The sequence below is a fragment of the Elgaria multicarinata genome, chromosome 1 (genome assembly GCF_023053635.1).
Source record: "Elgaria multicarinata webbii isolate HBS135686 ecotype San Diego chromosome 1, rElgMul1.1.pri, whole genome shotgun sequence".
NCBI lineage: Eukaryota > Metazoa > Chordata > Lepidosauria > Squamata > Anguidae > Elgaria > Elgaria multicarinata.
The window spans coordinates 20,465,081-20,487,843 of NC_086171.1; the positions used below are offsets into that span (position 1 = coordinate 20,465,081).

General features: G+C 45.1%; 2 protein-coding genes across 2 annotated transcripts in view; one reads left to right on the forward strand and one right to left on the reverse strand.

Moving 5' to 3' along the window:
- The window catches only part of ACAD11 (acyl-CoA dehydrogenase family member 11), a 48,131-nt gene that overhangs the window by 18,011 nt on the left and 7,357 nt on the right, over nucleotides 1-22,763 (forward strand). Inside the window, exons 9-15 of the mRNA XM_063124601.1 lie at nucleotides 494-620; nucleotides 1,634-1,711; nucleotides 3,777-3,915; nucleotides 4,283-4,390; nucleotides 5,710-5,808; nucleotides 21,863-21,929; nucleotides 22,620-22,705. Coding sequence (XP_062980671.1) covers nucleotides 494-620; nucleotides 1,634-1,711; nucleotides 3,777-3,915; nucleotides 4,283-4,390; nucleotides 5,710-5,808; nucleotides 21,863-21,929; nucleotides 22,620-22,705 — 704 coding nt within the window. The remainder of the gene's footprint in view (nucleotides 1-493; nucleotides 621-1,633; nucleotides 1,712-3,776; nucleotides 3,916-4,282; nucleotides 4,391-5,709; nucleotides 5,809-21,862; nucleotides 21,930-22,619; nucleotides 22,706-22,763) is intronic.
- Nucleotides 12,134-17,326, reverse strand: ACKR4 (atypical chemokine receptor 4). Its single transcript, XM_063124754.1, has 2 exons — nucleotides 17,281-17,326; nucleotides 12,134-13,324 (listed from the first exon to the last, which is right to left on the reverse strand). Exon 2 carries the CDS (start codon nucleotides 13,314-13,316, stop codon nucleotides 12,249-12,251), a length of 1,068 nt encoding a protein of 355 aa, XP_062980824.1. The 5' UTR covers nucleotides 13,317-13,324; nucleotides 17,281-17,326; the 3' UTR covers nucleotides 12,134-12,248.

Genomic DNA, 22,763 nt, shown 5'->3' on the forward strand with positions numbered 1-22,763 from the left:
CTAGCCAAAGCATGTGTGAAAAGATGTTTTCTCAGGAGGTGTTTAAAAGCATGTTATATTTTCCACCTCCCAAACGGCTGGAGGGAGGCTTTTCCCAACAGAAGAGCAGCACAATGTCTTTTGATTGGTACTGCTAGGAGGCCTCCATCTGGAAGCACCTCAACTGAAGTTGCTCTGAACCACCTCGGATCTGTTTCAGAAGGGTCCAAATCACCCTGATCTGCTTTGGATTCGGGGTTCAGATCCGAGGTGGTGCACAGCCCTATAAGAAACCAGATATATTATTCAGCTCCCCAGCAAAACAAGCTGACTCTCTCTCCTTCTAGCTCTCCCTGGTGGAGGACTCTATCCCCCTACAGAGCCTTCCGTTCCCCTGACAGCTAAATCAACCCATTCATGGGGAATGGCGTACGTGCGTGTGTGTATTTGAGTTCACACTTTATTTAAGGCTGCATATCTGTAGAGAAGTGTTATGACTGGATTTTTCTCCTAGATCATCTTCTGTTGCTGGCATTCAGCCTTCTAGCACCGGTGAATTGTTCCAGCAGTCTAAAGAGGGTAGGGAAGTCCTCCAGAAGGTGAAAGACTTCATGAAAAAGCATGTTTTCCCTGCTGAAAAGGTGAGACGTGCTAAGAACATTGATGCAAGCAGGCGTGAATCAAGATCCTATCTTCATGTTATGAACAGAAATGTGGCTTGGCTTGGCTCTGTTTTATTAAGATGAAACCTATGAAAATCTTGGCAAGGAAGTCAAACCAAGCCGCAAGTTCCCATAGTACGTGAGCCAACATAGTACTGAGTTGTGGCTCTGAATATAAGACACAGATTTTAGCCCTTAGCTGCCCTTGGCCTTGTTTTCCCCTCAGCGGTTGCACCCTTGCTGGCAGGAGTTTTCAGAGATTTAGTGGGCTGCCTCTGAAGTTTTTGCTCCGTCCTCCCATGAATGGCCAATAACAATACAATGATCTTTGCTGGCCAGCTGAGAGCTGTCTGCCATTTTATTTCCCTACAATCCAATGTCCTTGTAGCATTGACCCATGGCATTGTGGGAAGCTATCACTCCAGTTTACTGTTGCAGGGGGCCCAGGGAAGACATTGGTGATGGGCCCTACTGGACCATGGCAGCTGCCCAAGGGTGCCAGGTGCTGACATCATCTCAGGACTTCTTTGCATGTGGTGACACTCTTCCCCTGAAGCTTTCTGCATGCATGGTGAAAACACTGAGGGAAAAACTAGGCCCCATTTAACTGCTGTGTAGAGTATACAAAGTCTTTGAATAAACAAAGGGTACCAAAACAATATGTAACAGAGATAGTTCCTAATGATGGTATTAATTCAAAATATACAACATATCAAAGTGAGTAGTTTTAATAATTATGCCATGAGTCAAAATAATTGTCCTATTTTTGCAAGTCATCTAGGCTGTAGGACTTAAGATGCTTCAGTTCACAATCCCTGATGTTTATGGCTCTTTCTTTCAGTTCCTCCTAATCTCTTAGCATGTGAGAAAAATAACTAAAATAAGGATATAGTAGTAGTCTGGTGAGGATTTTTTGGAGAGAAATATAATATGTTGGTAAAGGCATGTTAACCTATTTGTTTGCTCTATTTTTTTTTTTTTTTTTTTTTTAGGAAATGGTAGAGTATTATACCAGGAATAAAAATTCGCCAGACATATGGAAAAAACCTGCTGTGATTGAAAGACTGAAGGTACTCATTGTTCCCTCTTAAGTAGCATCATGAGGGAGAAATTCCTCTGAAAGAATTTAGCACCTCTGGAAATATCACTTGCAGAATAGTTTGCGGGTCTTACTCAAGTTAGAGTTGTGTAAACAAAAATACATTTTGCAAATTGTTACCGAAATGGGACAGAACAAACCGGGTGGGTGGGTGGTGGGTTGAAGAAAATGCAAACGTTGGAGGTTGTGGGCTCTTCCACACTAGAGGCCTTCAAGAGGCAGCTGGACAACCCTCTGTCAGGGATGCTTTAGGGTGGATTCCTGCATTGAGCAGGGGGTTGGACTCGATGGCCTTGTAGGCCCCTTCCAACTCTGCTAAGTCACCGGCTAGGATAAGAGGAGGGGGGGAAATGTCTCAAGACAAAAGTATAACCCAAGATGGCTAGGATTTACATGGAAGGGGGACCCAGTGACTGCAGTGGGCAGAATCCAGTGGGACGCTTATGCCCGCACCGATTCTCTTATGCCCTGCCGATTCCGTTGTGCGAGCTGCCGCTAGTGCGATTTAGTGCTTCCGGGGACGCTCATGTGCGAGAGCTCTGCTGACCTGCCTTCTTCCAGAAATAAGCGTTTCCATTCGTTTGGGGGCTTCCCCTCAGAAGCGCTAGATTTTCCTTGCTTAAGCAGGTGGGTCCTGCTTGCACCACCGCTTGTAGAAGGGAACCGTTATTATTATTATTATTATTATTATTATTATTATTTATTTATTTATTTATATAGCACCATCAATGTACATGGTGCTGTACAGAGTAAAACAGTAAATAGCAAGACTCTGCCGCATAGGCTTACAATCTAATAAAATCATAGTAAAAGAATAAGGAGGGGAAGAGAATGCAAACAGGCACAGGGTAGGGTAAGCAGGCACAGGGTAGGGTAAAACTAACAGTATAAAGTCTGCACAACATCAAGTTTTAAAAGCTTTAGGAAAAAGAAAAGTTTTTAGTTGAGCTTTAAAAGCTGCGATTGAACTTGCGATTGAACCGTCAGGGCATAAAGGCATTGGTATCCTCAAGATTGGATTACTGCAATGCGCTCTATGTGGGGCTGCCTTTAAAGTGGCTCTGGAAGCTGGAGCTAGTGCAGAAAGCTGCAGCTCGGCTGTTGTCTGGGGCTGCCCCTTTCCAGCATGTAACTCCCCTGCTGAGGGAACTGCACTGGCTGCCTATTCGCAACCAGGCCAAGTTTAGGGTTCTTGTGCCTGTGTACAAAGCCCTAAACAACTTGGGACCAGGATACCTGAGAGAGCGCCTTCTCACCTACCAAACTGCCCAGCCACTGAGGTCATGCTCCTGGTGGTTCCACATAGACGCATCCTCCGATTGGAGTCCACCAGGGGAAGAGCCTTCAGCGTAGTAGCCCCCCTCCTATGGAATTCCCTGCCTCTGTTGGTCAGGCAGGCACCAAATTTGTATTCCTTTCAGTGCCTCCAGAAAACATAAGTATTCCAAGGGGGGGGGATCTACACTATTGCTTTTAAAGCACTTTAAAGCACTTTGAAAACGTTTTGAAACCTGTATATGCAGTGTGTCCTGGGCCCCAACAGTTGTCAAAACTGTTATAAAGCGCTTTAAAGCAGTAGTTTAGATCCCCCCCAGGAAGCCTTTCTTTAATGACCAGCCACAGTTCACAGTTCACTTTTCATTTTGCTTCTTTTAAAAATCTATTTTAATGTGTTTTTATTCTGTTTTTATTTTATTTTATCTTGTACACTGCTCTGAAATTTTCAATGGGGAGCAGTATGTAAATATTGTAAATAAATAAATAAATAAAGGACTAGATTCTGCCCAGTACAGCTTCACTCCCACTTAAGTATGGTTAGCATTCCAGTTGTAACATGAGAACAGCCTTCGCCAACCTGTTGCCTTCCAGATATTTGGACTACAACTCCCAGGATTCCTAACCATTGGCAGTGCTGTTTGGGGCTTATGGGAGTTGAAGTCCATGATGTCTGGAGGGCACCAAGTTGGAGAAGGCTGTGTTTGAATGGCCATTGAGAAGCGCAGTTGCTTGGCTCATACAGTTCCCTCCTTTCCTAGGAAAGGGCCAAAGCGGAGGGTCTCTGGAACCTTTTCCTGCCAGCTGTTAGTGGACTGGGCCAGTTGGACTACGCGTTAATCGCGGAAGAGACCGGGAAGTGCTACTTTGCTCCCGATGTCTTCAACTGTCAGGCACCAGGTTGGTGAAATTTCAATTGAATTGTTTTGCCAGAATTATTTAGAACGGTTATTTGGGGTTGGATTTTGGCGTGCTTAGAGTAGACCTGCTGAAATCAATGGGATAAGTAAGTCATTCCTTAGGTCCCCCATCAATTTCAGTGGGTCTGCTCTAAGCATGATTAAGGGCATGTGTACACTAGCCATTTATCCTGGGATCATTCCTGTACATGCAAATGACACACAGGGGATCCCGGGAGCAGGCAGGGACGACCCCTCCATTTGCCTGGGATAATCCTTAGGTGTAGAAAGGGCCTAAGTCTGGATCCAACCCACTGTATGCTGTATGGAATAGGAATGGCAATAGCAGCTGTTCTTGTGCCTCCCAGACACAGGAAACATGGAGGTCCTGCACTTGTACGGGACAAAAGAACAAAAGAAGCAATGGCTGGAGCTTCTCCTGGAAGGGAAAATTAATTCTTGCTTCTGCATGACAGGTAATAACTTCTTATTTAAGAACTGGAGCTATTCACATGTAGCAAGGGCGGTGTGTGTGTGGGGGGACAATACTCCGTTTTTAAAGGTACAACTGCAGTTATGTCAATAAAACAAATATAGATTGGTCCACCTGGGGCCAACATTGTCATCTTTTTAGTGCCAGGTGAAGACTTTCCTCTCCTCCCTGGTGTTTGAAGGAGTTTTATGTATCCATTGTTTTGGTTATGGTCAGTACTGATGTTTTCATTGTTTCATTACACTTTTGGAGCAATCCAATGTGCCCTAGACAGTGTCTGGGGGGAAAGAGGATTTGTTTGGTTTTCTGGCTCTGAGCTCAGAGGCAGCACCCTGAGCTTGGAGCTAGGAAAACATGCTCCCTGCCCCTTCCCCCTCCCTCTCCAGCCAGCAGGGAGTGAACCACTGCCCCTCTGTGCTTGTAAAACCGAGGGCGAAAAGTGGGTGTTCCTGGGAATGGGGAGGAGACCTTGGAAGCCGCTTTCGGATTGTGCCCATGATGATGGTTATAGTACAACCTTTCTATATCTCATAAAATTACTAAACTAAACCCAGCATATCAAAGATAATAATGAGGCATAACAAATGAAAGTGCATCTTTCTAACTATATTTTTTAGAGATGGCAAGATCTTCTCAGCTCACCTGTGATTAATTTGGAAATTATCTGAGGTCTTCAGGAGGAAAAAAAAAAAGAAAACAAACCTTGTTCATCCCTGGCCGATGGCTGGTTGGCCACTGTGCGAACAGAGTGCTGGTCTGATCCAACAGGGAACTTCTTCTGTTCTTATGTACTTGCAAACCCCCTGATCATGTTTTCCAACCCAATCGGAGGGCTCAGAAAAAGATGCCCAAACACACCTCATGGATCCCAAAAGTCTTCTCTGCCCACTTTCAGCCCCCCCTCCCCAAAGACACACTCCCCATCCCTTCTAAGTGGTAGGGAGAGAAGCACCAGGAGTGTCTGGGAAAGGAGAAAGCCTTTTCCCCTTCTTGCCCTCCTTCTCCATCGACCTGACATTCTGAGTAAGAGGGTTTTGGGGCACACAGCCTGGGAGGATCACGAGAGATGTCGTTCTCCCAAGGGCTGCTGCGATGGCAGAGTCTTTGCATCCTCGTGTGCTGTTATTGAGAATGTCAGGTTGATGAAGGAGGAGGGGAAAAACCTCCCTTCCTCTCCCTGCCTGCCCCGATGCGGCTTCTACCACCGTTGCCTATGCAAGAGGAAAATAAAATAAGTTTCTCTTGACTATGGCTTCAGTTGCAGCAAACTCCAATGTTTGTGGGTTTTTCTATTTGATACAGAACCTGATGTTGCTTCAAGTGATGCTGCCAATATGGAGTGCAGCATTCAGAGAGACGGAGGCAGCTATGTAATCAATGGCAAGAAGTGGTGGAGCAGTGGTGCGTAAACATATTTTCTGTAGTAGAATGATTCAGGGCATTTCTACATGAGGTTTTTATTCTGCACCAGTACCAGGGATTTTGCTTCTGGAATCTTGACGGGATTAAGATCAGTTCCTTTACACGTGCTTTTTCCAGGGGATTTTCTTTCTCTGCTGTTTGATATGTTTCATTATACAGCCACTAGATGGCACTGTGTTATAGCAGAATTACAAAAATGCACGCTCCTTTTATAGCAGCATTCAGAAAATGCTGGACATTCCCTGATCTTAAAAAACAATAATGGCGTAATGGTTACAATGCATGGGAGAGGCTCTGGAGGATAATAACATCATGTAAAGGAACCGCAAACTACTGTTAGTGACCAATCACAAGCACACAATAAAGGTCTCGTGTAGAGAAGCCCTAAGGCACGGGTTGGTTGTACCTCTAAATTGATCCCTTCCATGTTTCTTTAATCACTACATTAGTACAAGAAATGTTGGTTTGTTTTAGTGTTGTGTTTGAACAGGCCTGTACATATACATGTTAGAAGTTGAGTTATAAGCACTTATTTCACCTATGGAGCAGGTGTTGCTAGGCACTTAAAAAGATTTAGGGCCCAGTAAGTCTGCATACAATTTGACTAAATTGATTTATATCTATATATGCAAATGTAGCAGTAATTACAAGGATTTAATTTTTATGGGAGGCAAAGCTGACCAATTAATTCCTCATCCACATAATCCCAAGCAAAATAAATTTTTCAATTTATTTGCACCCTGCTCCAGATCACCCCCAAACCAATGAAAAAAGTGTTTGCTAAGCTTAAATGCCATGCAGGGAGAGAATTTCTATTATTTGGTGTGTGTGTTCATAGAATCATAGAATAGCAGAGTTGGAAGGGTCCTACAAGGCCATCAAGTCCAACCCCCTGCTCAATGCAGGAATCCACCCTAAAGCATCCCTGACAGATGGTTGTCCAGCTGCCTCTTGAATGCCTCTAGTGTGGGAGTGCCCGCAACTTCCCTAGGTAACTGGTTCCACGGATAGTTAACCCTTCCCTCCCCAGCTGCATTCACCCTTGAAAATCATCCCCTCCATGGTGATTAAACTAAGCAAAAAAACCTTCCATTTGGGCGATAGATCCACCAAGGTCTGGACTTCACAATCCTTCCATTTGAAATAGGATGGCCAATTCAGCATCACCAAAGAGAGGAAATGCGTCCCCAAAACAGGAGGATACCAAAGAGGATACAGAATTGCAGAAAACTTGCACATGCTAAATTTATACGTATAGGTGCAAATTTAGAAACAGTTTCTCTGATTTAAATGGAAATACAATACAGCTCAATGTGGAAGGGTGTGAGCTGGATGCCTGCTCAAGCTGATCTCCAAGGGGCTAAGGCTTGATGGGCCATTTCAAGGCTCCAGCTGCTCTCCCTTCTGGGGGTTCTTTATCTTTAAAGGCCCCGTTCAGAAGACACCTTAAACCATGGCTTTAACCACGGTGGTTAAACCAGAAAGCCGGGCTGTTTTCAGAAGTCACCTTAAACCATGGCTTTAACCACGGTGGTTAAACCAGAAAGACACCTTAAACCACAGCTTTAACCATGGTGAATAAAGCATAAAACCTTATTCACCGTGGTTAAAGCCATAGTTTAAGGTGTCTTCTGAACACAGCCTGGCTTTCTGGCTTAACCACCATGGTTAAAGCCATGGTTTAAAGTGTCTTCTGAACAGGCCCAAAGTGGACTTCGACTGGGCAGCCCTTCAAAGCAAGGACTGCCCTCTGTGAAGGAGGACACAGGATCATGCTAAAATGAAGGGATTGTGTTTGTTATTTGCTAGCGAATTGTAGTGGCTGGGGTATTTTTCTCCATATTTAACTAGTTCAAATCCATAAAACTTTCATAATGTTAACAGACCCTAATTAGCAAACTGCAGCTGCGCTAATACTGAGAGCATAGCTAGTGATCCATCTGAATTTTTATTTATTTATTTATTTATTTATTACATTTCTATACCTCCCAATAGCCAGAGCTCTCTGGGCGGTTCACAAAAATTAAAAACATTCAAAGTATAAAACAGCAGTATAAAACCATAATATAAAATACAATGTAAAAGCTCAGCCAGATAAAAACAGCAGCAATGCAAAATTATAAATTTAAAACACCAAGTTAAAATTTATTTAAAGACTGTTAAAATGCTGGGAGAATAAAAAGGTCTTCACCTGGCGTCTAAAAGCATATAATGTAGGTGCCAAGCGAACCTCCTTAGGGAGCTCATTCCACAGCCGGGGTGCCACAGCAGAGAAGGCCCTTCTCCTCCTGGTAGCCACCTGATGAATCATAGCAGCACTGCATGGAGCTGGCTCAAGGACCGTCTGAAAAGGACATGTGCTCTCTGGGACATGAAGTGGAGTACGCCCCATATTCCAGTGCCATCACTCTGCATTTTCTGGATTTTTGTTCCACACAATGAGCCGGAGATGACATAGCGCTATGGTGCTGGGTGGATTTTTCAGTAACAGAACAGATTTGCCATCTCAAAAACTTAAGTTCATAACCAAACCTGTTATATTCTGCATTTGTCTCAACGAGCAGACATGACAGCAAGCATAAGATCAGAGTTAGATCAAAAGTGGAATAAGCCTGAGGGAAAAATATTGAAAATCACATCAAGCAATGAATTTGTCTACACATTCGTGTCTGTACGTGTGTATTTGTATGTTTGTTCAGGAAAATAATGAACATAAAACAATATGAAAAGGAAATATAAAAAGGATTTATATAAATGAAGAAGACTGTAAAATAATTGCAGCATGGAGTTACATTCAGTGATTAAAGTCTGAAATTATAAAAAATTATAATGCCCAGAATACAGAAATTAATATAATAAACAGCAATTTCAAAATAATTATAGCAGCAGTTGAAATATTCTTCACACTTTACTCTTTCTTGCCCAGTTGATTACAGCATTCTAAATTCCAGGTGATGTAAATACATTTTTAACAATTGATGCACAAAATAAAATTAAGGGAAAGGCCCGTCTACCCATAGCTAAGATGTCTTCAGATTATTGTTATTTTAAAATCAGTAAAAACAGAAATGATTGAATCCACATCTCAAAAGACCAAGGGCTGCAAAGGGAAGAAACCCAGAACAGGATGTTCAGAAGTAAAGAAGCGCACATCAAAAGGCAAACGATAGCAGTTATAATAAGGTAGGGATTATATCAAAAAGCAAATGAAGAAAAATGAATATGAAAGAGGCGAGAGTGGCGGAAGCTTAGAAATTGAAAAGAGGTTTCTCGAAAGCAAAGCTGAGCCAGGGCGAAAGCTTCAGATGGCCAGACAAGAAAAGCTCTAGTGAAGTGTGGGTTCCTGCATTGAGCAGGGGGTTGGACTCGATGGCCTTATGGGCCCCTTCCAACTCTACTATTCTGTGATTCTATGGCCTGGTTCAGACAACACGCTAAATCATGCTGCTAAGCAGCATGGTTTAGCGTGTTGTCTGAACAGGGCCATTGATTCTAAGTAAAGTGAAGTGAAGAAAAAAAATGAGCAGCAATCAACGTGAAGATGGACAACCAGCAGTCTTCCCCCCCCCCCACTTTCTGGTACCATTTTATTTATTTATTTATTTATTTATTTATTTATTTATTTAAACCATTTGTATCCTGCCCTATATCGTTAAGATCTCAGGGTGGCGGATCAAGCTTAGTTCTCATTGCTTTTCTCATTACAACTTTCCTGCTTTGTAATAGCTTGCACACGCTATGTTAAACACGTAGCATGTAGATGATCTTAACTTTTTATTTCACTTTAGTGGAACTGTGCAGGTCCCTGATCCGGATTAGCACCACCATGCACAGAGGGTGTGGAACCTTCCCATCCAGCCCCCCCCCCCCCACAAATTCACATCCAACACACTCACACAAGGGCTGAAAGAGGGGTGGGCAGGGAACTCTATTGGTGCAATGGAGTTTCTCTCTCTTTCTTTTCAGCCCCTCTATGGGGTGAAATTTAGTAGGGAAAAGTGGTTGGTTGGGAAGGTTGAAATCCTCTCCGCCTTCGTGCATTGGTCCTAATCCAGATGAAGCGCTCACATGGCTCAGGGTGGCCGTGCGTCCTTTTTCACAGTCTTCTATTGGAAGGGCTGTCAGGGAGAAGTCTTCTGCTTGAAGGCATCCTCTATTTGAAGGCCTGTTCAGTCCAAGTCCAGTATCAAGATAAAGAACCCTCCGAAGGAAGAGCCCAGGGGCCTTGGAGTTGCCCATGAACAGCACCTGGCCAGATCTACACTACTGCTTTAAAGCGCTTTAATACAGTTTTGGCAACTGTATCTGGAGTGTGTCCTGGGCCCCAACAGTTGTCAAAGCTGTGCTTTAAAGCAGTAGTGTAGATCCTGCCCTGGGCATCAGGCTGAGCAGAAGCCACAGAATTCACCTAGTCCCAGCCTTCCACACTATGGCGAGATGTATAGTATTTCTATTTAAATTACAATAACCATTTCTAAATTTGCACGTATACAAATATATTAGCATATGCAGATTTGGGGGAAATAGCTTTGGTAATGCATGTCCTCTTTTTTCACAAGCGCTCGCCCTAATTACCCTAAAGTAAAACGAAACGTTAGGATCACCTGCATGCTGTCCATTTAATGTAGTATGTAATCTAGTCCTCATTCGTTTCTCCTACCCACCCACCCACACTTTTACTCCAGGCAACTTCCTGAATAAAACAAGGAAGATTTTGCCACAGGAAGCATCTGTTTTCGGAGGATCTCTAAACGAGAAATTTATAGCACGTGTGTGACTGGCCACTTCCGGAAGTTTGTGGGTCAATTTCACGACGTTGTAAGCAAACAGGACGTCTCCCGTCGCTCCCCACCCCCGGCCATCCTGTTTTATTTTAACACACATTAAATCCACTACTTATTTATGATGGATTTTTATTCCGCCACAAATGACACTCTGTTACTAGAGCCTATTCTTTTCAATCACATTCCCTTTCCAATGAAAAATCACATGGTCGCTGTTTGCCACTGTTTGAAGTAGCCCGTTTTGAATGCAAAAACATCCAGGATGGGGACTTGTGGTAAGCAGGCTTTCCACACACACACTGCTAATGTAGGGACCCTCTCAGAGACACATTCTTTGGGTTTGTTTTTGGTAGGGGAACTAACATGACCTGGTGCCCTTATTGAAGGGAAAATACGCAGGCCTAAGTCTTTACAAGCGGTAGGGAGTCATCCGGCCTTGTTAGTTTTTCGCACTGTTTCCTTTGTTTTATAGTCCAGACAAGGCCAAGCCTGCCAGCTAATTTATCTCCTTTTACATTCCATTGCCTAAGGACAAACACTCTCATATATTCCAAGCGGAGACAGAGAAAGAAGCGGGGGTGAGGCTGGGGATGCGGACACATACACGCAGTCACAGCAGTATCAACCAAGTTTTTGGTTCAGGAAACAATCCAGGCTTCAGTAGGCCTCCTTCCTTTTCCCAGTGCACCAGCTCCTTCCCCACGGTCCCCTCATATAGATCCAAACCATCACCACCCTCTCTCCTCATCCAGGCTTCCCAATAAAAATGCAGGCCCTGAGGAGAACACCTCTTGAGCGCTTCTCATCAACCACCTCCCCGCTTTCATTATGTCACTCATTTTGCCTCCTCATTTGCACCTTTCATTAGCAGCACAGGCCTATATCCATGTCCACTCGAGAACAAGTCCCAATGGGTATTATCCCACTGTGCCTCAGTGCTAGCGACAACGTGGGGATTTACCACAGAATCTTGCCGATGACGCTGACGTTCGGCAGCAAATAGCCACTTTCCCCCGTTGCCCTAGAAAGTGCCAGTTGCGTCGTGCAAGCCTTGGTTTACACCAGTGCGACGTCATTGGCACTAGTGCTAAAGTGCCATTAGACACTACCCACTGAGTTCAATGAGGCTTATTCCCAAGTAAGTGGGTATAGCATTGCAGCCTAAAAGTCTTATGTGAAGTGGTAATTGCGAGAAATAAGACGAAGTATTTCCTATAGTCATAGATGATTAAACCAGATAAAACAGACTATATTGCATTATAAAACAATACTGAAAAAGGTGCCCCACGCTTGAAGCGGCTGTGGATCAGATTGTCCCGGCTATCGCCTTCACCTTCCTAGACCTGATAGTTAAAGCAACTATAGTCAACATACAGTTCTCTGTCAATTTGCAAGTCCTTTCGGATAGCCAGTATCAGTCCAGAGCAACTATACACTGAGCAGCTAGCGTTAACTGAGGATAACAGTGGAGGCTGGTGACTCCAATGTCAGTGGGCAAAGAATTCGCTCCGGGTTTCAGTCAGAAGTCTAAAAGAGCTGTCCATGGTTCTGACTGAAACCTTGAGCGAATTCACTGTCCTGCCCACATTGCAGCCAGCCTCTACTGGAGGCTAATAGCTCTCTTCCTCCGACTTTCTAAATACTAAAACTACTTGTTTGTCCTGCTGTGTCTTCATGGTCCATACAAATCTCTTCAGGTGCTGTGCTCTGTTGTCTTCTCCAGTAGCCATAACGTTTTGCTATTTTGACCATATGCATTCTGAAAGAGGCCCCCATAAAGAAATACAGGATGGGGTTGAGGCAGCTGTGAAACAAGGCGAAGCTGTTGGTTACCTGCAATGCAACATCAACGGCTTTGCTGACGTGGCAGTCCTTCACCAGGGGCTGGATGATCTCTATGGCTCTCCAAACCTTGATGACGTTGTAAGGCAGTTGGGTGATGATAAAGGCCAAAATGATTGCAGCGAGGACTTTCAGAGGCTTGTATTTTTTAACACTGGGGCTCCCGATGAGAGCTCTGGCCACTCCAGTGTAGCAAACCAGCATGACGAAGAAGGGCAGCACAAAACTCAGGAACGTTTCCATGATTTCGAGGGTGACTTTAATGATTTTCCCTAAGCTCTCGGGAAATGTGTAAAGGCAGGCAAATCTGTTATGATGCTCCTTGACCGTGTTAAAAATTAGATCGGGAATGCAAAGCAAAATGGCAGCCATCCAGACAAAGGAACACGTTTTGCTGCATTGCTTCATAACGCCTTGCTGGCCTTGGGATTTGACGACGGCCTTGTATCGGTCGACGCTGATGCAGGCCAGGAACTGCATGCTAGCGCTGAAGGTCATGGTGTACATAGCGGAGGTGATTTTGCACAAGGGGATACCCATCACCCATCCGTGTACAGCATTTGCCGCCCAGAACGGAAGAGTGAAAAGCAGTAACAAATCGGCAATTGCCAAATTCATGATGTATACATCTGTTCTGGTCCTCAGTTTTTTGAAGTAGGCGTAAATTGCCACCACGAGGGAATTCCCAGCAAGCCCAACAAGGAAGACAATCGAGTAAAATGCTGGTAGGAACGACTTGTTGAAAGTTCTTACCTCTTCTTTGATGCACAACATTTCAAATAAAGTGTAGTCAACAGTAGCATTAAAGTCATCACGGTAGTAGTAGTAGTAGTCTTCTGAAGAGTTTATGTAGGACTCCATGGAAGAAGCTGACGGAAGATAACAAGAAGTTATTTGCATCTTGGACATTTGTCACCATGTTTTCTAATACAGGATAAGTTCTTCCTTTCAATATTTGAATCAAAAGTCTTTAAACCAGGGATGGGCGAATCTGACCATTTTGCTTTCTCCCACATTCAGTGGTTTTAAATCAAAAGATCTTTCTCTCCCGAATATGAAGTTTGCATTTATTTATTTTTTGTAAGTTCTGATAAAAAATGGACGAATCAAAATTCCCTCCCATCTGCACTAACCAAATCCAGTAGATGCAGCTGTCCTCATAGGGAAGACCACGAAGTACCCAGCCAGACTATTTTGCGCCCTAGGCAGGTGAGCTGCTTTCACCCCCCACCCCCACCCCAGCGTACCTAGGCACAGGGCGCCATCTCGCCCGCCCAGCCGAAGCGAAGCCAAGACGCTGCGGTGGTGGTGGTGGTCAGCTTTGGAATGGCGTGCCCTGCCGGAAGCTGCTCTGGGAGAGCGACTTCCAGGAGCACTGTTCCGAAGCCGCCCGCCTGCCCCTCCCCCAGCATTCTGGCTTCACTTCGGCTGGGCACCCACCCAGCCGAAGTGAAGCCAGGATGCTGGAGTGGGTGGGCGTGGCTTCGCTTCGGCTGGGTGGGTGCCCAGCTGAAGTGAAGCCAGGACGCTGGGGCGGGTGGCTTTGGAAGCCACCCTCTCAGAGCCGCTGTGGGAGAGCGGCTTCCGGGTGTGGTGTTCGGCGCCCCCTTACCTTGGCGCTCTAGGCGGCCGCCTGAGTGGTCTCTATGGTAGCACCGGCCCTGGAAGTACCTGCCTGCCATGGAGGTGTCAAAGATTAGGAGCTTGTCAGAAAAAAAAAGGTGGCAAGCCCAATTTGACATCACAAACATGGCAGACCAACCAGGGATCCAAACCCAGATTTTTTAAGAGCAAAGCACTCAAAGCCCTGGGTCTGGATGGACAAATTTGTCGGTTTCAGTTTCTCCTGCATTTAGTTTTAAAAAAATAAAAAATCTCAAGTGCTTTTTTATCCCAAATATGGGGAATGTCATGATTTTTGGTCAATTCTTATCAAAACCGAAATGGAACAAAATTCCCACCAGTCTCTATTTTAAAATTAAAAATGTTGAGTATGTACCGTATTTATTTATTTATTTATTACATTTTTATACCGCCCAATAGCCGAAGCTCTCTGGGCGGTTCACAAAAATTAAAACCATAATAAAACAACCAACAGGTTAAAAGCACAAATACAAGATACAGTATAAAAAGCACAACCAGGATAAGAACCACGCAGCAAAATTGATATAAGATTAAAATACAGAGTTAGAACAGTAAAATTTAAATTTAAGTTAAAATTAAGTGTTAAAATACTGAGAGAATAAAAAGGTCTTTAGGTTGGCGATGAAAAGAGAACAGTGTAGGCGCCAGGCGGACCTCTCTGGGGAGGCTTCAATGGAACTAATCTGCATGTAAGGCTAAACTAGACATTACAATAAATATATGGCAAACCACAAAAAAGGGCAGCTGGGTACAGAGCTGCCTAGGGGAGGGGCAACTTGGGCAATTGGCCCTGGTGCCCCACGAAGGATGGGGCCCCACATGTCAGCTCCTGTGCATACTGTTGGCCTCTGCCCTGCTCCTACCACATTGCTCACCAGAGTCCCATGCACATCTGGGTCCTTGTAGGGAATAGCAGCAGGACCCCTAACATCGCACCTGCCCCCTGGACAGCTCTTGTCGCATATCTGGTTCCTCCCACCACCCCTGTCCTTAACATAACAGTCCAGGGGGTTGTCTTCACGGTGCCAAGTTGGCGCCACCTTCCCCCCAAACCTACGTTTTCCCTTACCTGGGGTGGCGCCTGGAAATCCCGATGTCAAGGAGGGAAAGTGGGATTTCTGGTGGCCATCTGGGTATTGGAGACTCCCTCTGATCTCTTCCTGGTTTCTGGTGACCAATCGCTGGTCGCCTTCCACCAGGACATGTCACATAACTGATGCAGCTTCACAGCCACTTTGAAAAAGTGGGGAAGACCCTGACAGTTTCAGTGGGAGTGAGGCCAGTACGGCTCTTCTGCCATCTGACCTCGCTCCGGAGCCAATCCAGCGGGCGATCCTGGTGGAAGACAGGTTCACAACCACTGCGGGGCTCTGGCCACGTACAGACAGCCCCCAGGTTTTCCTGCACCCCACCGCCTATAGCATCCAATTATGTTAAATGGAAGGGGGTGGGGAGTAGACTCATGACTGCTGTTTTTGGTGGCAGCCATGTGTCTGACTCTAATGCTAAGCAGCTATGTGGAGAGAAGAAGCCTCACCACTCCCACTGGAATCTACTTCCAAATAAGTGTGTTTGTTATCTGGGTGCAAGTGTGGTTAAGATGAGGCTATTAATAGCCACTAAGCAATCCTAACCTTAGTTCATTGTACTGAGCCAGATATGGCAGGAATGCCTAAATGATAGCTCACTATCAATGTTTTCTCCCTGAAACTCTTAAATGAGTCTCCTGGTCCAAGGAACTAATTTAAGCCAGGTTGGCTGAGCACCAGTGCCGTTTCCTGGCTGTTCCGTTTCTTGCGGCTGCATATGGGCAGACTGGTGTGAGAAACTCCTTTCTTGGGAATCAGTGACTACTGCATTGCTGCAGCTTTGGAATTCCATTGTGCATCTAATCTTCAGCATCTGTCTAATTATTGTCAGTTGGACTTTTCATTGACCAAAATTTCCATTTCTCCTAAAGCCAAAGGCCAGGATCTGATTTAGGATGTGTACATGCACAGAGATTTTCCAGCCTCCACCCCCCTCTCCCCACATCAATTCTCCCTCAAAAAGCCACCCCAGAAGTTTTTTTAATATATATTTTTAACCACGATGTTGTGCGATCTGTTTCTTCCTGCTGTCTAAGTTTTGAATATGATGTTTTTAATGACTTGTGGTTAACATGCCCTTGTGCTATTTATGGCAGAAAAGCAGCATGCCACTAAAAACAACATCACAAAAATAAGTCTGGAAAAGCCTTCCAGGAAGCAAGAGGAGGATTCTACCAAAAGGGGAAATTGGCAATACCCCCTCTCTGTGGGCTGAAGCAATTAATGCTATGACTTCATCATCATCATCATCATCATCATCATCATCATCATCATCATCATCATTTTATGAGTCACCCTATAGCCAAAGCTCTCAGGGCTACATACATAATAACTTATCTCTTAGGATCCCAGACCTGCAATTTCAGAATGAAGGTGTACGTCTGTACCCCACCAAATGTAGCCCACCAGTCAATGTATTGTGGCTGGGGTCTCCAACGTGGTGCCACTGTGCCGCGAACACCTCTCTGGGCATCCACTTGGCTCCTCCGCTTGATTTTGATTTTTTGATTTTTAACTGTTCATTTTATTTTATTTTTTGAGATTTCTTAGAATTTTTTTTTAAAAAACTGGGAGGCTTGCATACTGCAGAGTGAAGTGTCAGCCTCTAGCACCATCTTCGTTTCCAATGTCTGAAAGAAACCTAGAAAGCTGCCACCAGTCAGGGTAGACTAGCCCTCCCCAACATAGTGCCCTCCACAAGTGGTTGGAGGATTCTGGGAGTTGTAGTCTAATAGCTCTGGGAGGCACCAGGATTAGGGAAGGCTGGGATAGACAATACGGAGCTAGTTGGACCGACGGTCAGAGTCAGCTCATACAAGGCAAATTCCTATGTCCCACAGGCGTGGTGGGCATTGTACTACAAAGGCCTTAGCTAGACCTAAGGTTTATCCCGGGCTCATCCCTGATCATGTAATGACACACAGGGGATCCCAGGAGCAGGCAGGGATGACCCTGGGACGATCCCAGGATAAACCTTAGGTCTAGCTAAGGCCTCAGTTACAAAATAAATAAAATGCACACCAATAAATGCCCATCCTCTTTCCAATTTTGGGTAAGCTTGATAAGTATCTAAATAAAAATTAAAAACTGACCTGTTCCTCCTTTCTAGTAGCAGGAGCTGCAGTTTTGATGTCTGCTGGTGGAATGTTGCTTTTTTTGGTCTGACTCAGGATTTTTGTTTCCCTTCCAGCACCACGCCTTTATTTCCAGCGTATTTTTCTTTAAGCTGTCGCATGTCAGCAGTGGTTGTGCTTTCCTGGAAATCAGCTGTTACATCTGAGGCACAGGAAGGCTCTATTTCTTGCTCCAGCCTTGCCTTTAACCTGATGAGCAAAAACGTCCTTGGAAAATCAGTTAGTGGTGTAGAACGCCCACCTCTTAAGCTTAAGCAGTGCACATAGGAACGAGGTAGAAGTTCCGTCAGTGCTGTGAGCATATTTTAGTCCACATCCGGCTTCTCCTAGAACAGCCTTTCTCAACCTGGGGTGCTCCAGATGTGTTGGACTACAACTCCCAGAATGCCCCAGCTGGCTGGGGCATTCTGGGAGATGCAGTCCAACACATCTGGAGTGCCCCAGGTTGAGAAAGGCTGTCCTAGAAAGAACTTCTCTTACAGCATTCAGAGTAGGATTAAAAATAAGGGGCACAATCTCACCCGAATGAAGCACCTGTAACTCTCATTGATTTAGCAGAGAAATCAAATGTATCAGCTTCACCGATTGAGCCTAAAGTTTTTTTAAAAAAAAAATGGTGCACATAATACACTTAGGGCACAATCCTATGCATGTTTAGATAGAAAAAACTCCTACATCTGCAGCATTCTGGCTGTGGGTAAGATCCATACAACAGTGGAACAGTCTACCTACGGAGATTGTGGGTTTTCCATCTCTGGAGGTTTTTAAGAAGAGGCTGGACAGCCACCTCTCATGGATGGTTTAATTGGTTTTCCTACACATTGTGGGGGGTTGGACTAGGTGATCCTTGTGGTCCCTCCCAACTGAACAATTCTATGATTCTATGACTTTTTTCTGTTTAAATATGCACAGGATTGAGCACTTAGATTGTTGCCCAGGGTTTTGATTCGACTTGATTTAAACGTAGCCATCTCTCCTGTTAAACCATTGACCAAGGTCATCTTTTCAGCCTCTCCTTTGGGTTGCTCTGCAGACCTGGAAAAGGGCTTTCTTGCTGGTAGCAGCACCCCATTAGTGGAGTTCTCCCCCCCCCCCCCGAGGAAGCTCGCTCAGCATCTACCTGGTTCTCTTTTTGAACCTTTTTCTAAATTCTTTTCCAGGCTTTCGAAAAGTATTTCAATCCTGAACCGCTTGCTTTTAATTTTGTACCTACCTTGTGTGTATTTTGTCTTTTACGTCCTTGATGTACCTGGTGTAAGCAGTCTTGGAACATTTGATTTGGAGCAGGTTTGTTTTTTTTTACACATTTTTAAATAAATAAAAATAAACTCAGACCTAAAGAGGCTGAAAAGTGACAGTCTTGTTTAATAACATGCTAGGACTTGTTGTTAATTTTAGGGATTACTTGGGCTTGTTCAGTAGGGATGTGCTCCCCTTCTCCTCGAACCGGAGAAGCAGGATCGGAGCGGGGGGCTTCGCCTACCCTTAAGGCGGAGGCGAAGAGGATTGGGGGGCCGGCGGATCGAGGCGAAGAGGATCGCCTCAATCCGGAGCTTCGCCTGAAGGTAAGTGGGAGGGAGGGGGACTAATCTGGCGCTGCCGGCGCCGCCATCCATGCGGCGGCGGTGGCGGCAGCACCAGGTAAGGGAGCAGGGAGGAGGGATGCTTACCTTCCTCCGTTGCGGGCTTTAATTGAGGTCCCGGTTGAAGCTGGAAGTGAAGGCCGAGGCCTCTTCCGGCTTCAACCGGGGCCTCAATTGAATCCCGCAACGGAGGAAGGTAAGGGGGCGGAGTGGGTGGGTGGTTTCTCTGGCGGTGGCGCCATCAATATAGTGACGGCGGTGAAGCCGGATCTTGCTCCGCGGAGCGGAGCGGGAGACGGGCAGAGCGGCGCGAAGCGGATTGGGCCCGATCTGGATTTTCCGGATCAGGCCACGAAGCGGATTGGGGGGTCCGTGCACACCCCTATTGTTCAGTGCTTTCAGGCTCCACGGCCCACAAGTTGGGGGAGATTTAGCCTATACTATTCTTCACATGGCCACAGTGGCTGATGCAAGTCACTGGGTGATCCAAAACAGAGGGCTCCTTCACATAGGGATGGACAAAAAGTAAATCTCCACATATTTGGACCTTCAACTCCCAGCATTCGTGACTATTATTTATTTATTATTTATTGATTTATTACATTTATATCCCACCATTTTTTCCTCCAAGGAACCCAAAGTGCCATACATAATAATCCTCTCCATTTCTATCCTCATAACAACAACACTGTGAGGTAGGTTGGGCTGAGAGTCTGTGACTGGCCCAAAGTCACCCAGAGAGCTTCCTTGGCTGAGTGGGGACTAGAACCTGGATCTCCCGAGTCCCGATCCGACACTCTAGCCACTACACCACACTGGCTCTATTGGCCATATTGGCAAGGGTTTCCAGAAATTGAAGTCCAAAGCTTCTGGAAATCTTTCTTCTGCCCACCCTTGCAATTGAAAGACATTGTGCAACTATTCCATCTTTTCATCCTTGGCAGATTTTTCCTGAAAGGAAAAAAGTGTGAAGAAGCAGTGGGAAAACATGACATGCTTACATTGTCAGCTGAACCTTCTGTAAAATTATGTGAAAGAAGGCCAAACAGATATTACTTTAAATCTGTGTCTAGGAGCTATAACTTTTATTTTTACTCTAGAGTAGGCACAGGGGAACTGATCCAGTTCTAGAAATCTCTCCCAACTTGTGGGCCGTGGGGCCTGAAAGCAGTGAACAAGCCCAAGTAATCCCCAAAATTAACAATGAGTCCTAGCATGTTATTAAACAAGACTGTCACTTTTCAGCCTCTTTAGGCTGTAAATGCGAAGGGACACATTTACAGCTAAATGGGGGGAACAAGGGGGGAGGAATGGGGGTACTCCCTCCGTTGCAAACTATCTAACCCCCCCTTTAATATATTTTTTACTTTATTGAACAAGGGTCCACAGAGGCATGGAGCTTTGCTCCAAGCTAATAAAGTCGGGGTAAGCGCCAACTTTTTTAGAGTGGAGCTTTGGGGCTTTTCCCCTGGATCCCTTCAGAGTGGCGGCTGTGTCATGTAGATCACCTGCTGCCACTCTGAAGCTACTGCGGGGTAAAGCACCCATGTAGACAAGCATCAAACGTCCCCATATAGACTGTCAATAATTGCATGCATGACTCAAATTTGTACTTTAAAGGTGTATCAGGTTTCCAGTGTGCCAGTGGCCAGTTCTGACGGCAAGTCAATCAAACCCATTTAAATTTGAATTCTCCAGCTTTGGCTGCTCTGTGATTCAGTGCTGGGTGACGATCTGCTGGCTATCAGACTTAGCAAGAAGCAGCTGAACACCAGATTAGGCTATTTGTCCATCTCCCCTAGTATCATCTACTGATTGGTAGCTGGTCTCTTGGTTTTCAGGAAGAGAGACTGGGGGCTTGTCTATACGGCTTGTTTGCCCTGACCTAAATGCGCATATTCGCGTTTCAGGACACATGATGCAGCCATCCATTCGCCATTGCGCCGGGTTTTTTATGCGATAACATGCATATTCTCATTTGCGATTTACCGTGACTTTTAGATCACATCCGAGTTTGCACTGCGTTATGGTTATGTATCTTTGGGGGAGTTAAATTGCATTTTGACATGTGGGCGGAGCTTTGAGGGTAGGACCTTCTCGCCATTTTGATGTTGAATTAAGATGGTGCTTTTAAAATGAAAACAAAGAGGGGTGAACGAGCAGCGAGAGATAGGAGACATGTTCAGTCCCCTGCTCGCATCCTCCCCTGCTGCCTCATTCTGTTCCCCACTTGCTTTTTGTCCTATATGAGGAATGGGCAGATACAACTTTTTAAATTATTATTATTATTTATTTATATAGCACCATCATTGTACATGGTGCTGTACAGAGTAAAACAATAAAATAGCAAAACCCTGCCGCATAGGCTTACTTTCTAATAAAATGAAAATGAAAACAAAGAGGGGTGAACAGGCAGTTCAGCCCTGCTTGCATCCTCCTCTGCTGCCTCGTTCCTTTGCCCACTCACATTTCCTCTTCTATGAATCTGCTGAGCTCTGCAGATACGATTTATAGCTTTGTTCGGCTGTACTCTAGATAATCGTATATGCGATAATGCGCACGTACGCATTAATAACTGCACTATAAAAAAAATAAGGAAATAAATCGCTGTTGCTGCTGCAGTGTGACGCTCTTTACCTAGATTTGAATCAACGAAAATTCGGGTTTATATTTAATGAGCAATCCCGTTGTCGTATAGGCGGGGGCTGGATCCTGACTTAGTCATACTTGGTACCCATTGAAATTGATGGGACTTAAGAGTTCAGGGAGTCTTTGCCAAATCTGAATAAGTCTGAATCCAACCCATTGTTTTTCACATCACCTGCTCTTTTTAACGAGAGAAGCAAGTTCTATTGATTAACGTCATTGTTTGCCAAATAAGAGTGATTAGTATTTCAGCCTTCTAGCCCAATCCTAGAACTGTTTACTGAGACATCTCATTTGTGCTCACCTTTTAGGAGCCGGCAATCCAAATTGCAAATTTGCTATTGTGATGGCCAAAGATAAAAATACCTCTGCATCCAGGTAAGAAGCAAAGTATGTTAAACGTGTATTTGAACCCCCAATGCAAAGTGTACAGAGCAAGAAAGAACCCTTACTCAATGTAGTTTGCCATAAAATGACTTTCTACCCCAGTCATATCTGACCAGTGATATCAGTGCAAGCTGTAGGCCTTGTAAGGTGTCCAATTGCCACGCTACATCACCCAACTTAGGAGCACAGGCATCCTGTTATTTTCTTATAGTGGTTTTAGAGCAATGGTTTTAAAACTGTGGGGCACCCACCGTGGGGCTAGAGCAGCCTTCCTCAACCTGGGGCGCTCCAGATGTGTTGGACTACAACTCCCAGAATGCCCCAGCCAGCTGGCTGGGGCATTCTGGGAGATGCAGTCCAACACATCTGGAGCGCCCCAGGTTGAGGAAGGCTGGGCTAGAGGAACAGAAGACCTGCAAGGGGGTTGGATCCAGATTTATGCTGGATCAACTGCACAGATGGAAGTGGACTTCCTCACCCCTTCCTTCCCACAGCAGCCCCTCCCAGCTACATGGACAGTCAGGAGACCCTGCTGATTGGGGTGAGGGGTGGTATGGGGGGGATCCCCCAAATTGGGCTTAAGCCAGCAGAGCCTTTCCTTTTGTGGAACGTCTCTTTTGACGGCAGCAGTACTTCAGAGACTTAAGATTCAGCATCACTTACCAGTTTTATTTTGATTAGATACAAACAGCACAGTATGATCATTGTGCCGATGGATACGCCAGGAATCCAGCTAATAAGGCCTCTTTCAGTCTTTGGATACTTTGGTAAGTCGGGTTGCTGAACGTGCATTATTTGACTGGCCTGATCCGTTAGAAGTGCAGC